At 33.9% G+C, this 13623-nt stretch overlaps 3 protein-coding genes across 5 annotated transcripts; 1 reads left to right on the top strand and 2 right to left on the bottom strand.

Moving 5' to 3' along the window:
- Positions 1–389: 389 nt before the first annotated feature.
- On the bottom strand, positions 390–3286 carry LOC115722125 (mitochondrial intermembrane space import and assembly protein 40 homolog). The gene is made up of 4 exons (XM_030651250.2): positions 3084–3286; positions 1741–1775; positions 1507–1632; positions 390–858 (listed from the first exon to the last, which is right to left on the bottom strand). The coding sequence occupies exons 1-4, from the start codon at positions 3217–3219 to the stop codon at positions 670–672; spliced, it is 486 nt and encodes a 161-aa protein (XP_030507110.1). The 5' UTR covers positions 3220–3286; the 3' UTR covers positions 390–669.
- Positions 3287–3447: 161 nt separating this feature from the next.
- Positions 3448–10006, top strand: LOC115722124 (uncharacterized). 2 transcript variants are annotated; one of them, XM_030651248.2, is made up of 10 exons: positions 3448–3707; positions 4507–4741; positions 4902–4988; positions 5093–5262; positions 6090–6229; positions 7054–7231; positions 7379–7976; positions 8378–8490; positions 8861–9104; positions 9623–10006. In XM_030651248.2, exons 1-10 carry the CDS (start codon positions 3538–3540, stop codon positions 9851–9853), a joined length of 2166 nt encoding a protein of 721 aa, XP_030507108.1. In that variant the 5' UTR covers positions 3448–3537; the 3' UTR covers positions 9854–10006. The 2 variants fall into 2 exon arrangements, with proteins under 2 accessions (XP_030507108.1, XP_030507109.1); XM_030651249.2 differs by having other exon boundaries at positions 3457–3707; positions 4507–4732.
- Positions 9795–12656, bottom strand: LOC115722126 (uncharacterized). Of its 2 annotated transcripts, none has more exons than XM_030651251.2 (5): positions 12463–12656; positions 11944–12023; positions 11756–11809; positions 10847–10978; positions 9795–10402 (listed from the first exon to the last, which is right to left on the bottom strand). In XM_030651251.2, exons 2-5 carry the CDS (start codon positions 12013–12015, stop codon positions 10274–10276), a joined length of 387 nt encoding a protein of 128 aa, XP_030507111.2. In that variant the 5' UTR covers positions 12016–12023; positions 12463–12656; the 3' UTR covers positions 9795–10273. The 2 variants fall into 2 exon arrangements, with proteins under 2 accessions (XP_030507111.2, XP_030507112.2); XM_030651252.2 differs by having other exon boundaries at positions 11944–12020; positions 12463–12639.
- Between the last annotated feature and the right edge of the window lie 967 nt (positions 12657–13623).

A 13623-nucleotide genomic window follows, 5' to 3' on the forward strand; every position in this document is an offset into this window, starting at 1 on the left:
CCCTCCCACAAACCAAGGACCCAGAATACCAAAGATAGACCACTGGAGCACTCAAAATAGAGGCCCAACTCTGTCATCAACAGAACCTAACCACCCTAGGACCCTCATCGCACCATATCAAAGCAATGGCACCCCCAAAACTCACCCTCACACAACCCCGAGCAATGTAAGTGCAAACCCAAGCTCCTCAACCACCAACCAACATCAATGGAGTATTGACATTACCACCCACACCTACCAAAAATGAATTCTTTCCCAATCCCAACACCCGTAGCCAACCTCCACCAAGATTAGGTCCTTTTTTTTCGAGAATTTCGAATTAGGATTTCTCAGGAATTGTAACATTAGGCTATACTTATGACTACAACAAATTAATTATCATTTTTGAATTTGCCAATACCATCCAAGATTATAAAATTTATTCCCAATATCACATCAAGTATAAGGCCATCTTTCACCTCAATGTTACAACTTTCTATAAAGTGTTGATTACAATGCCAATGATTTCAACCTCCTAACATTTATGGACTTTGGTTAAGCAACACTCTCAATGTTTATTTGTCAAAATAATCCGATCCTTTATGCTTCATATGTTAAAAACAAACCGAAGACAAAAAGATTAGAGTGCAGAGGAGATGATGAGGAAGAAAAACAAAATAGAACTTTACCCTAAAGCTTTGACTTGGGACTTTGAGGTTCTTTGGCCCATTTGGGTGGGTAAATTTTGTAGTCTTGGACTGGTTCTTCCACTTTCTTGACTTCATCTTCATCTTCCTCTAAAATGCCTTTAGAAAAGGCATCTGGATGAGATTTGATACAGTTTTGCAGTGCCACAAATGGATGCACACAATCTGAACCCTGCAGAAAAGGAAGTGATTATATAGGAAAAATTTTAATGGGCTGCACCAAATTGGCCAACCAGATCATTATTCCCTTAAATTGTCAGCAACATCCAACAAATTAACCACAAACAGCAAATAAAGGGTAGATATTTGTAACCAGTCAAAAGAAGCAGGTCGAAAAATCTTATAGTGTATCAATTGGATGCAAGAAACAGAAGGAAAATAAATATTGAAAACATAAACTAACAGCAAATGTAACAGTAATATTGCCTCTTGACTTCCAGTTTCCCAGGAAGCAAGTTAGTTAATTAAGGAAAACAAAAAGAAAAGGAGGAAATGCTTTTCCTTCAAAAGAACTGGAACTTAAAGTAGAAGAAGAAGAAGGTGAATTATATTTTAAAATAGATAGTCTCCATACTAGCTCAAGTTTTTTGTTTTGTAAAGAAACTTGTTAATGCTAGCTCAAGTTAATGCATATATTTTATCCCTGTTAAATTATTGAGGCTAAGTGATTGGGTGGTGAAGTGTGTGTAGTAAGAGATTTCTAAGTCCCTAAAAAATGTTTAAAAGCATATCAACATAATTAAAGGACAATTAACTAACGTACTCAATGTTTCTCAATTGCTTGCCAGAAAGGGTAGTAATTATAATTGTGATCAGTTACCTTTTCTTCAGCAGTACTCTTTAGAAAACAAAGGAAGGCCTCAGAAAATTGATCCCCACATGAACCGGTTCGCAAATCAGCTATGCAAGGACATTCCAATGCTTTCTGAGCTTTCGCATCAAGAGACTGGAGGGAAAAATGTTAAATTAATCTTAAGAATGTATCCTTTTCCAACAGTAAGACGAAAGAAAATCTTTTACAAAAATGAGGCTTAATTCTTTTGCATAGACTAACCTCCTCATCACCTTCTTCACCGTATGCAGCAGCTTCTGTTAGAGCAGACAATAGAAGTGTTAAATAATCACACCAGTTTCTAATTTAGTTTTCATCCAAATAAAAGAATGCACATATTTGCTTATCTTTTTTATTAAAAACATAAAAAATCATCCAGAGCATCCTTTGGACATTTACAGAATATAATAAGCACTTGCCACACATAGACAACTTCCTTCATCCCAGTGAAATCCACGTGTATTTTTGGCTCCATTTAAGAGCTTGTTTTCCTAACATCAATGGTTTCAAAGTAAAAACCAAGCATACGTCAACAGCCAAGAACATGTGTTCGCAACATTTTCTGAAAAGTGGCTAGACTGGTGAATAGAGCCCCATGTCCCAGAGAAATGGAATGTAAAATCTCCTCAAAGATCTTACAATTCAGCTCTATAACATCTTGTTCACAAAAGCCGTTATTTCCTCAACCATCTAATCCTTTTTGTTCATTAATCCAAGGGAATAAGCGAAAACGCAAATGTGTAGATTTCTATAGCTTTAGACACAAAAGCTTTGCACTCAGTTCTTATCAAGTTTCAGACAACGGCCAATGAAAGTTCCATACATGAAAAAAATCACACCTATTTATGACATGAACTAAACTGAAGCAACTAACATTTTATTTTGGGAGAACAATCTATATTTTAGCAACTAAAATACTTAAATTATTAGGTTTGTAAATTATTATATTTGTAGCAATTGAGTATCCATTTTTTTTGCCTCCATGTTTTGGTGCATTATGGTGTAGATATCGGCTCCACTATTAAGTTGCCTATGTGGTGTCAAATTTGCTTATAACTAAATATTTTTGCAGCTTAAATATAATATAGATATTAAGTGCTAAAAAGAAAAATCGGTGTCCATAATTTGGTGTAGTTTAGTGCATTCCCTCGCCAAAAATATAACTTTGAGACTTTGAGTACTTAATTGTTATAAATATTTTAGCTGCTAAACATGTAATTTAGATACTTAAGTACGACGAGTATAAATATTTGTAAATCATGCTGAATACATACTACAAACTTGATATTATAATATTTCAGGCACTTTTGGTTAGTGCAAAATTACAACCACCTGACCCAACTACTCTTAGAGTTACTTAACTACCTACACAGTCTTCGTAAAATTTCTCGTAGGCATTTTCACAAACAACTGAGCCGCACAATCTTATGAGCAGAGATCAAATAAAAGATGAACTACATTAACTCAAACCATTACAATTCTAATCAAAGAATACAATCAGATAAGAACGAAATCAGGTCACTGAATTGTTATTGAATACGAAGGAAAAGAAGAAAGAACTGTACCTGCAAGAAGAGACTCCATAGACGGAGAAGATGATGATGATGAGGTCGGTTTTGGAGCAGACGACACCGTTTGATCGCGGCCTTGAACCTGAGTAGTCGCCGTTTCTGAAGCGACGTCGCTTTGAGCTTGACCCATTGCTAGTTCAGATTCAGAGAGAATAGGCAAGAAAGCGATTAAAATATATGGGAATGAAGCTGGCGCGACCGAGCGAAAGATCAAAAGACAGTTACTGGTCAACAAGTCAACCAAAATCACAAACGGGCTTGATTGGACATGTTAGGCCCAAATTTAATGGGCTTTAAAAAATAATGAGCCCAGCCCATACAAATTGCCTTTGCCTTGGCATTGCAGTTAAGTTAAAAAAAGGGAAGAATTTTGGTTTTCGTGCTGTACCGTGTAAGAATATAACAGAAAAAGAGAAAGAAGTGACCGAGTGGAGTGAAATCGGAGAAAATGGAGGTTGCCAAAGTCGGAGTGTGGGAAGGGCTGATGAAAACCCATCAAAAGTCGCTTAAAGCTTTATTCAGTCGCAAGAGCAGTAATGGAGACCCGAACGAATCCCAAGAGTTTCGCATTCCTCATTTTTCTCCGCTCGCCAACTCTGTTGTCTCTCGCTCTTCCAGGTTTATTACCAAAAAAAATGCACTTCTTGTCTTTATATGTTATGGGTGATGCTGAAGATTTGAAATTTACAGTACCAATCATTTTGCGGGGAGCAACATCGACTTTTGTTAGCATAGCTCACATTATGAACTAGCTATGTAATAATATTGATCGGTGTATAGTTTCAGGGAAGTAAAATGTTTAGGATCGGATTTTCTAAGAGCTTGATCTCGGGAGATTTTCCCATTAAGAGTAGGTGTAAGGTGGACTGTTTAAGCTAGATATGTTCAGTTTGATTTTTATAGTAACTTACCTAGATATGTTCAGTTTCATATGTGAGGTTGTGTTTATCGGGTGGACTAGTATACAATAAAATGAACTCTCTCAAATCAACTTGGTTTAAAAAGATTGAGAATGTACATTTTGGTTTCATGTGTATGTTTGGTAATTTTTGGTGAATCTTGAATTATAATTTGCTATAATATAATTGGAGTGGAATCGAGGGGAGGAAATTGGGGGATCATGAGAGTTGGGATATAATTTTGGGTGAATCTTGAATTATAATTTGCATTCACTTCATTCACGTGTTTAGTCGATGGCAAGATTGATAGCTCTAGCAAGATTTTAAGTTGGTAAATCGATTAGTTTAGTTGGCGTAGATGAGAGAGATTAATTTTGAGATGGAGTGGAATTGTGTTGGCAAATTTTCGTGATTTTTCAAGAATAAAAAATGTTCATACTGCATATTAATTAACTGCTTAAACAATGTACTTCTAGTAAGTTTCATGGCTTCTCAAATGTGTTCTTGTGGTGTTTCAGAATACTTCAAATTCCTACTGAAGAATTACAGCATCATTTTGGAACAGAGCCACCTGAGAATGCTAAAGAACTTCAGACTTATGCAAGACATTTTTTAGAATTTTGCTCTTACCAAGCTTTACAGATAGTGAGTAAGCGCTCAGATTACTTAAGCGATAAGGAGTTCCGTCGTTTGACTTTTGACATGATGCTTGCATGGGAGGATCCTGTAGTTAAGAGTAAACCGGTACAGAAAGTGAGACAGCCAAATATATCTTTTCCTTTTGATTTTGTAACATAATAGTAGTGTTTTATGTTAATGTTAAATTTAAAAAATTAACAGGACTCTTTAATACATTTCTGATTTTATTTTTCTTCGGATTAAAGATGATGCATTAATTTTTCTTTGACTGCAGGTGATTGAATCCAGCATTAATCAGGAAGTAGAGGATGAAAGTGGGTGGTCACTTTTCTATTCAAGTTCTACAAACATGGCTGTTCAGGTTCTGTTCATATACTTTTCCCCCTGTATGCATGTTGTGGCTTGGCAAGTCTACCTTCCAAGAATTATTGATGGCTATATTGCTTCTTTTTGTTTCTCCTTTAGGTCGATGAGGAGAAAACTGTTGGACCTGAGGCTTTTGCACGGATAGCTCCTGCTTGTGCAGCTGTTGCTGATATAATCACGGTGCACAATCTTTTTGATGCACTGGCAGCTTCTACTGGTCATCGACTTCATTTTCTTGTATATGACAAATACATAAGAAACCTTGACAAGTAAGACGTTACATCTTGATTATGTTACTTTCTAGATTCCAGACTTCTTAAGAAGAATTTATCTTAACTTCTTAAATTTGTTACCATTTTTGCCCTATTATTATTATTAACTCTTTAAGATAAATTCTTTTGTTGAAGTTCCTGGCATTTAATGGACATATTAAAAAAGACAAGTTGATTAAGTTAATATCTACAATTTGGTCCTTTCATCTCAATATGAAAATACAATAAGATGGTGATTCTCTCTGCTCAAGAAAACTGTTTAAATATTCAAGTCAGAAAGTTCATATATTTTTTTTTACTATTATGATACTTTTTCTGTTGTTGTTAGGCTTCTAGTGCTGGGACTTTAATATACTTCCAAAAACTAACATCCAGAGATCCAATGTAACTCACTTAACTGTAAAAGTTATAACTGGACCTCCTTCGCCCACCCCAAAACAAAATTTAAAAGGGGATGAAGAGGGCACCATAATTGTTGGAATGTTAGATATTATTAGCTGTACAGTAGAATTACAAGTACATTTACCTTGCCCCCAGGCCATTGGTGTAGAGACAAGAGGGGACTCGAGTATGCCTGACTGTGGCGGGCATCTCAAGGTCAATTCCTAGTAGCTGCAGAATTGTGTGGGGTAACCCCTTGGTCGATAAGTGGCGGTGTGGCCCACATGTCCTCAGTTATTAAAAAATCTTCAATGTCATTGTTGTTTTTCTCTTATTTTATTTTTCTCTTTGGTGGTGGTGGTGGTGTGGGGGGTAAAATTTCTTGTTTCTTGATTTAGTTAATCATTGTGAGTGAAGGTTATCATACTAAGGTTTTTTTGTAGGATTATTAAGGCTGCGAAAAATGCATTGGTCTCTTCTATCGGAAATCTCAAGCTTGCTGAGGGAGAAATTGTCCTTGATGTTGATGGTTCAGTTCCTACACAACCAGTTTTGCAACATATCGGTATCTCTGCATGGCCTGGTGAGTGATTTTATTCTTCTATATGACTTTCCATTTTACTCCAATAAATAAAGCAGAAATAGGGTTCATGATTTCATTTGCAACTAAAATTTGCTTACTAAATAGTTCTTTAGCAAGATAAATACCACTAATACATAATTGAAAGGAAAAAAAACTATACCACTATGTCATGAGATGAAATGGACATTACTGCTGGCTTAGCTTTTTAGGTTAGTTACTTCTCTTGCCTAAATAATGATTCTAGAAACCCTCGTGAAAGTGCAATGCCACAAAATGTGGAGTTGATGTGGTTTCCTTACGGTGGTGATGTAACCCCAGCCCCCAGCCTAGGGGCATCTATGAATTACAGAGATAATAGGCAAAATTGTAGAGAAACTTGGGAAGAATGCAATAGAAACAACTTGGGAAAAATTGTATTTAATATTTAATTATATAAAGACAAGAAAACACAAGAACAATGAGGTGTTTGAGAGACCTCAACTCTCCAAAGGGTTACTGCTCAATTACAAAAAATACTGACCTTCCTCACGTTTTCATCTCATCCCCTTCTATTTTCCTAACTTACCCAAAACAAAACATAAACCAAACAGAAGCAAAAGCCAAAACAGAAACCAAGCAAGTAAATAAAATCATAAATTTACTAAACTTACATAAATATCCCCTCCCCCGAATCTACTCACTAATTGGTGGTCTATCTTTCAAGGTTTCATCAGTTTGAACTTGTGTGTTTTGTTTGATGACCTAATGCAAGATAATTTTAATTTTGATGTGTCTGCTAAATTTTCATCACAATTTTTTCTTATTCAAGTTATGGTTTTTTGTAGGGCGGCTGACACTGACTAATTATGCTCTGTACTTTGAATCACTGGGAGTTGGGTTGTATGATAAAGCTGTTAGATATGATCTCGCAACCGATATGAAGCAGGTCATAAAACCTGAAATGACTGGACCATTGGGTGCAAGAATTTTTGATAAAGCGGTTATGTACAAATCAACATCTATGTATGTTATCGTCAATGATGCATATTTTGTGACTAGCATATCTTTGTGAATTTGCAACGTACTGTCATCTTCTTTTTCTTTTCTTTTCTTTTTATTGTTTATTTATTTATCGCTGTTGTTGAGTTTGTTCTGCATTTTCTTATGCAGAGCAGACCCTGTTTATTTTGAATTTCCTGAATTCAAAGGGAGTTCTCGCCGGGATTATTGGTTGGATATTGGTCTGGAGATCTTTTATGCACACCGGTTTATCAGGAAAAATAACCTGAAAGGAACTCAAAAATCAGAAGCTCTTTCACGGGCTATTCTGGGAATCTTTCGGTATCATGCAATTAGGGAAGCGTTCCGCTTTTCCTCATCACAATACAAGACCTTACTTCCTTATAACCTCGCTGAAAGTCTACCAAGGGGAGATTTTATATTGGAAACTCTGTTAAGTAGATTGATCCTTATAAATGCTGATACTACCCATCGTGATGTTTCTGGTGGGAGTTCATCAGCAAAACAGGTGCCAAAAGCATCTCCAGTTTCACTTCTGGCACTTCTGCATCTCGGATTCATATTGCAAAAAGAGGTAATGCTTGATGAAAAAGCAATAATAGTTGGGGACATTTGTGTTGGTGAGACCAATCCCTTAGAAACAGCGGTGAAACAGTCAGTGTCAGACACAAGTAGTGCTGAAGCTGCTCAGGCAACTATAGACCAAGTGAAGGTTGAAGGAATCGATACAAATGTTGCAGTGATGAAGGTTAATCATGAACTTAACCTGCTCAGTTTTCTTTTCCTATTAAAATAACTTAATACTCCATTTTCACTGGTTTGATTATCCTGCTTTAATGATTGGAGCAAGGTGGGTGATTTTTTTATCTCTGAATAAGAGATAAAGCTCTTGATATTATTGCTTACCCAATTCCAAAAAAGGATTGAATTTAGTGTAACTCATGGTGTAAACTAGTCTGTATGTTGTTTGCATATTTTGCTGTTTTGCACCTGGGCCAAATCGTTAGTTGGAAATATATATAATAGGATAATAGGATACGCATAGACTGTAATAGATTTCAGTGGCTGTCTTTCTGTAAAAATTATTCGCATTGTAGTCTGCTTGTCACTCACCAAATTACTGTGTTTGGCCTCTATTTTTTTTTTCAGGAACTACTGTTTCCGGTTATTGCAATAGCTAGCCGGCTCCAACTTTTGGCTTCATGGGAAGAGTCTTATAAATCAATAATGTTTATGTTGCTCACCTGCTACTGTATTTTCAGGTTTGTCATATTTAGCCTCCACACCAGTGTATGTTAACATAAAGACATTGCTTTGGGTTGTTTTGTTTGTGGGTGGTGAACCCAGAATAAACTGCTTATATGCCATGGAAACGCTACCATAAAAGCTTTATAATACTCATATTATTATTCTCAAATTAATAAATTGTCTAAATTATTAGATAAAGATAGGATTTGATTCTTCAAGGTTATAATAACTAGCGCCAGTGCATATTATCCTTGAATGCTGATTAACTTTCCAATTTTTTCTGCTAAATCTTACTTTCATTTTTGGAATCGAAATGTGAACATTGCTGCCAATAGCTTAAATGAAGAGAACTAATGTTAGTTGGTTTTCAATTTTGATGTACAGGGGTTGGATTAGATATATATTGCCATTCCTTTTTCTATTTGTTGCGGTTATCATGCTCTGGCGAAGGCATTTTAACAAAGGGAAGCCCTTAGAACCCTTCAGAGTTACAGCGCCCCCAAATCGAAATACTGTTGAACAGCTACTGACATTACAAGAAATTATTTCTCAAGTTGAAGCCTTGATTCAAAGTGGGAATATCGTTCTCTTGAAGATTAGAGCTCTCATGTTTGCCGTACTACCACGGGTACAGAAATTCTTGCAACTAATTAAAATATTAAAATTTTATAAATGAGTAATTAAAATATTAAGATTTTATAAATGATCTTGCATGCATTTTGAACCAATCAAATTTATTAAAGTAGAACTACAATAATTTTATGTGGTTTAGTTTACTTGTAAATTTGAGTTATAGGTATTTGTTTAATATTACTCCGTGTAAATTTGAGTAATAAGTATTAGTGATATTACTGATCTAGCCTCAGTAACTATTTTCCTCACAATTTAATTAGACTAGGAAACAACTCGGTTGTTAGAAATTTTTAAAATTTTTACTGTATATAATATTAATATTATGTACATAATTTTTAAATTCCAATTAATTATTATTTATATGTAGAATAAAAAAATTATAAAAATGAAAGAATTAAAGTGAGAATAAATAGAGGTATTTAAAGCTACTTTAGACATTGTTTTATACTTCAGCTATATATATAGCTTCAGATTTAGACTTTCTAATGTTATATATATTTTGTTTGGGTGCAGGCGACGGACGGAGTGGTTCTATTGCTTGTTTTCTTGGCTGGAGTCTTCGCATTTGTACCTTTCAAATACATCATTATGGTAATTTTCCTTGAGGCTTACACTAGGGAAATGCCTTACAGGAAAGAAAGCAGTGACAAGATATTTAGAAGAGCTAGAGAATGGTGGGTCCGGATACCAGCTGCTCCTGTTCAGCTTATTAAACCCGAAAGTGACAAGAAAAAGAAGTCGTAGTTCTATATGTAATATAACCAAGACTTCAGTTTCAAACTTCCATCTTCTTCCATTTGTTCTATGTATATAAAAATTTTAGCTTGCAACTGTTTGTTCCTTTTGGCAGGAGATAAAGGTTAATGCAAAATATCATACACTTAATTTTTTTTTTCATCACTTGGGTATGATAGATATATTAAATTGAACATACGAAATCATAATATGTACACTTCTACGAAACTGTGTATAAAAGAATGCATAGTATAATTTGTGATGCAAAGAACACACTTTCATTTACTATTTTACAGCATGATGATCAACTACCAAAAAAGAGGGGAAAAAAGTGTTAAGATCTGTACAAAATTAGATGATAAAAACTAATAAGGGCAGGGGCCGCACATGATTTAATGTGAAGAAATGATCTCTACCTTCCGTGAATGATCAAACGTTATCTGGCCAAAATTCCCTGAAAAAAGCCCTTTCAAATTCCTTCTCTTGTAATTTTCTTTCAAATTCCTGCATCTTCCTCATCTTTTTGGAGAGTGACTTCGACTTTTTTGAGGGCGGATCCTAAAATGAAAGAAATATTAGACTCATTACCAATGTACAAGCAAATGCATGAACAAAACATACATACAAGGAAAAAAGAGAGACCAGATTGCACTGTTTACTTAGAAAAAATAAAGGTTAGCAGATAATTAACTGCCGAACAACGCTATCCCATAGAAATCTCCTTGACATTATGGCATTTTTTTTAATCCTAAAACGTTCTCTAATTCAAGTTGCTTCACATCAATTCTGTTAGTAAATTTGGTTCTAGATCCATGTATCTCTTTATTCAAAAAAAAAAAAAAGATCCATGAATGTCTATGTGTTAGAAACATTGAGACAAATGCAACTTCCATTTATAACCTGGGTTTGTTATCTATCTTTTCATGGTTGTGATATTTACTTGATAGTAGAAGATTTCATATAGGAAAATATTCTGCAAGTATAACAGCTAATGAAAACCACCTGATCATTTTCACTGTGAGAGTTAGTAGCGTCCTTAGCATCATGAGGCTTTAGCACCTTTTTCTTTCCTTTGTCAGCTCCTAATCCGCACTTGTTATTTTTCAAACAGGCTTCGACAGGTTCCAGTCTTCCCTGTTCAAAACAATAAAGATATTAGTTAGATTTGATAGTCTGTGCAACCTTGTCCATGAAACAATCAGTCCAACTGCCCCTCTTCATAAGCTCAAGCCCGCCAGCTTAGAGTCTATGGTACTCTAGGCTGTTTTTATGTGACAAGGCAAATAAATTGAAGTTTATTACGAGGACAATGATTATTTAATGTTTTACCATTTGGAAAATGGCTTGAATCCATCAATTTTTTTGTTTTTAAGTGGCTATAATTTGTCCATATTTTATTCTCATTAGTAGTTTCAGTCCACTCAAATTACTTCAATATGTAATTTAATGACTTATCATGTTGTGAATTTGCTTATGACAGATACAGATTCACTTTCCTATACAATCAATGCAAGTACAACAGTGTTCAAAATATAAAGAGGATGGAGAGTAGTACAGGGAATGAAGAAGAAGAGAGAAACAGAATAAAAAATTACAATAAATAATCAGCATTTAAAGGACATAGTTCTAATCATATTTCCTTATTATAGTAATTTTGTTCCTTTTTGGCAATTACATGTCAGCTTTGGGGATTTTTAGTTCATAGTGTATAAAATGATTTAAACCCAGATAAAATTGAGAAGAAGAACAACAGCCTGTTTATGCCAAGATGTTTACACCACAAATAACTAAACAACATTAAAAGAAAAAAACTAATTGTATGAATGCAGGTAAAAAGAAAATCATGATAAGATTTCTCCTACAACATCATACAAACAAGAGAGAAGAATTAAGAAATGATATATCGCTCACCTGCTCAGAAATCCCAAGACCAGTTCCTTCTTTCCAGCCATGTTTCTTTAAAAGCTACAAAATATTAGAACCCATAACTAAGCGAAAGATCAAACCCAAATATGCATTTAGCTGGAAAAAAAAAAAATCAAAATAGACAGAAAATTCAACAAGTCAAATTTAACAAAATTTAGTGGGAAAAAAGATACCTTAAAACCAATATTGGAGGGATCAATTGCCCCTGATGAACCACTACTGTAAGCCTCCGAGTCTTTCATCATGGTACCTCCTAACCAGAATAAGATCATAATTATTTCCAATAAAAAATTGTAAAACAAAAAAAATTAATTTTGCAAATTTAATTACGAACACTCCATTAGGTTCTTCTCAAACAGCTTGACTACGTCATTTGGACTAGTTTCAAATCATGCATAAACATAACGTGAAAGAAATCAATTAATCCTGAATTTCAAAACAAGAAAAAAAATAATAATTCATAAACTTGGAAGACAATCTATACTTTTCTACAGCCAATGAATTGTGATTTTATAACAAAGTTTGCGAAAACAAAGACAATCTTTAATATTTATTTGACAAATGAACTCTGCCATAAAAAAAATGCGAAAAGTGAACGTAGATATCAAATTCACTTACAACAATTTAGGCTCAGAATTACAGTTCTAAAATTTATAATCAAAGTGTGCGTGTTCGTATACAACATAGCATACCTGATAGGGATGAACCGGAAAGTGCGTAGGCTGGAGGTTACAATTGTTGCGGCGGAAGAGATAGAATTTAGGGCTTCTGTGTGAATTTGCGAATGAAAAGATTTGCCGGCGGAGGCACTGCCTGGTATTATGGTTTACGTGATGATCGAATCGGAATTGGAATCGGAATCGGTAATGAAACTCCATCAATTTATACATTGGGATATTTAGCTAAATTACCTTAAAAGTTTTTTTATTACATGTAACTTTCATTTTTAAAAATTTAAAAATTTAACTATACTTGCTATAAATATTAATAATTATGTGATGTCCAAATCTTTTATTTATTACCATGAATTGTAATGAACATTCTTTTTTTCCTTAGTTTCTCTTTTTTCTTAGTTTCTTAATATCTGTATTTGTATAAATAGGGGTTCATCCCATTGGAATAAACAACTCAGAAATTCTCATTCTCTTTCTCTTTCTCTCTTCATCTTCTTCTTCTTTCTTCTCATCTACTTTATATTATGTTATATTATTTTATAACACGTTATCAGCACGAGTCTCTGCCCAAGCTTCAAGCATGAGTCTCTGCCTAAGATCCAATGTAAGTATTTTGTTAAAGTTCTTGAATTGTTTCAAAGTCACGATACACTAAATATATATTTATATATATACTCATCTGACTGAAACAATTTCAATGATCTTTTTTTTTTTATTTTATTTTTATCTATATATCTATATATTATATATGTATGTATATGTTTTTATATATTTATTATTGATTTCATATATATATATATAATGTTCTTATCATTCATAATATTTACAATATATGTGTGCCTATGATATGATAGAGAAAATCTATATAAATTATACATATATCCAAAAGATTATATATTATCGATAAAATATTGCATATATCCTAAAGATTATGCATCATCGATAAAATATTGCATATATCCTGAAGATTATGCATCATCGATAAAAAATAATATATATCCTGAAGATTATGCATCCTCGATAAAATATTGCATATATCCTGATGATTATGCGTCCTCAATAAAATCTTGCATATATCCTGAAGATTATGCAAACGTAATATTCATTATATAGTTGATGGATATATAATGAAAGAGATGAATACATATTTATATATATGTTCTTGTATTCTTTGAGGAC

This window comes from Cannabis sativa, chromosome 9 (assembly GCF_029168945.1).
Source record: "Cannabis sativa cultivar Pink pepper isolate KNU-18-1 chromosome 9, ASM2916894v1, whole genome shotgun sequence".
NCBI classification, from domain to species: domain Eukaryota; kingdom Viridiplantae; phylum Streptophyta; class Magnoliopsida; order Rosales; family Cannabaceae; genus Cannabis; species Cannabis sativa.

What these genes read in the sequence shown, in the direction of transcription:
- LOC115722125 (XM_030651250.2), bottom strand. Translation starts at nt 3,219, where the DNA reads ATGGGTCAAGCTCAAAGCGACGTCGCTTCAGAAACGGCGACTACTCAG. An exon ending in TATGGAGTCTCTTCTTGCAG is followed by an intron (nt 1,776 to 3,083) that starts GTACAGTTCTTT and finishes CTGCTCTAACAG; the next exon opens with AAGCTGCTGCATACGGTGAA. An exon ending in AGAGTACTGCTGAAGAAAAG is followed by an intron (nt 859 to 1,506) that starts GTAACTGATCAC and finishes CCTTTTCTGCAG; the next exon opens with GGTTCAGATTGTGTGCATCC.
- LOC115722124 (XM_030651248.2), top strand. Translation starts at nt 3,538, where the DNA reads ATGGAGGTTGCCAAAGTCGGAGTGTGGGAAGGGCTGATGAAAACCCAT. An exon ending in CTACAAACATGGCTGTTCAG is followed by an intron (nt 4,989 to 5,092) that starts GTTCTGTTCATA and finishes TTTCTCCTTTAG; the next exon opens with GTCGATGAGGAGAAAACTGT. An exon ending in ACCTGCTACTGTATTTTCAG is followed by an intron (nt 8,491 to 8,860) that starts GTTTGTCATATT and finishes TTTGATGTACAG; the next exon opens with GGGTTGGATTAGATATATAT.
- LOC115722126 (XM_030651251.2), bottom strand. Translation starts at nt 12,015, where the DNA reads ATGATGAAAGACTCGGAGGCTTACAGTAGTGGTTCATCAGGGGCAATT. An exon ending in CCTCCAATATTGGTTTTAAG is followed by an intron (nt 11,810 to 11,943) that starts GTATCTTTTTTC and finishes AATATTTTGTAG; the next exon opens with CTTTTAAAGAAACATGGCTG. An exon ending in GTCTTGGGATTTCTGAGCAG is followed by an intron (nt 10,979 to 11,755) that starts GTGAGCGATATA and finishes TGTTTTGAACAG; the next exon opens with GGAAGACTGGAACCTGTCGA.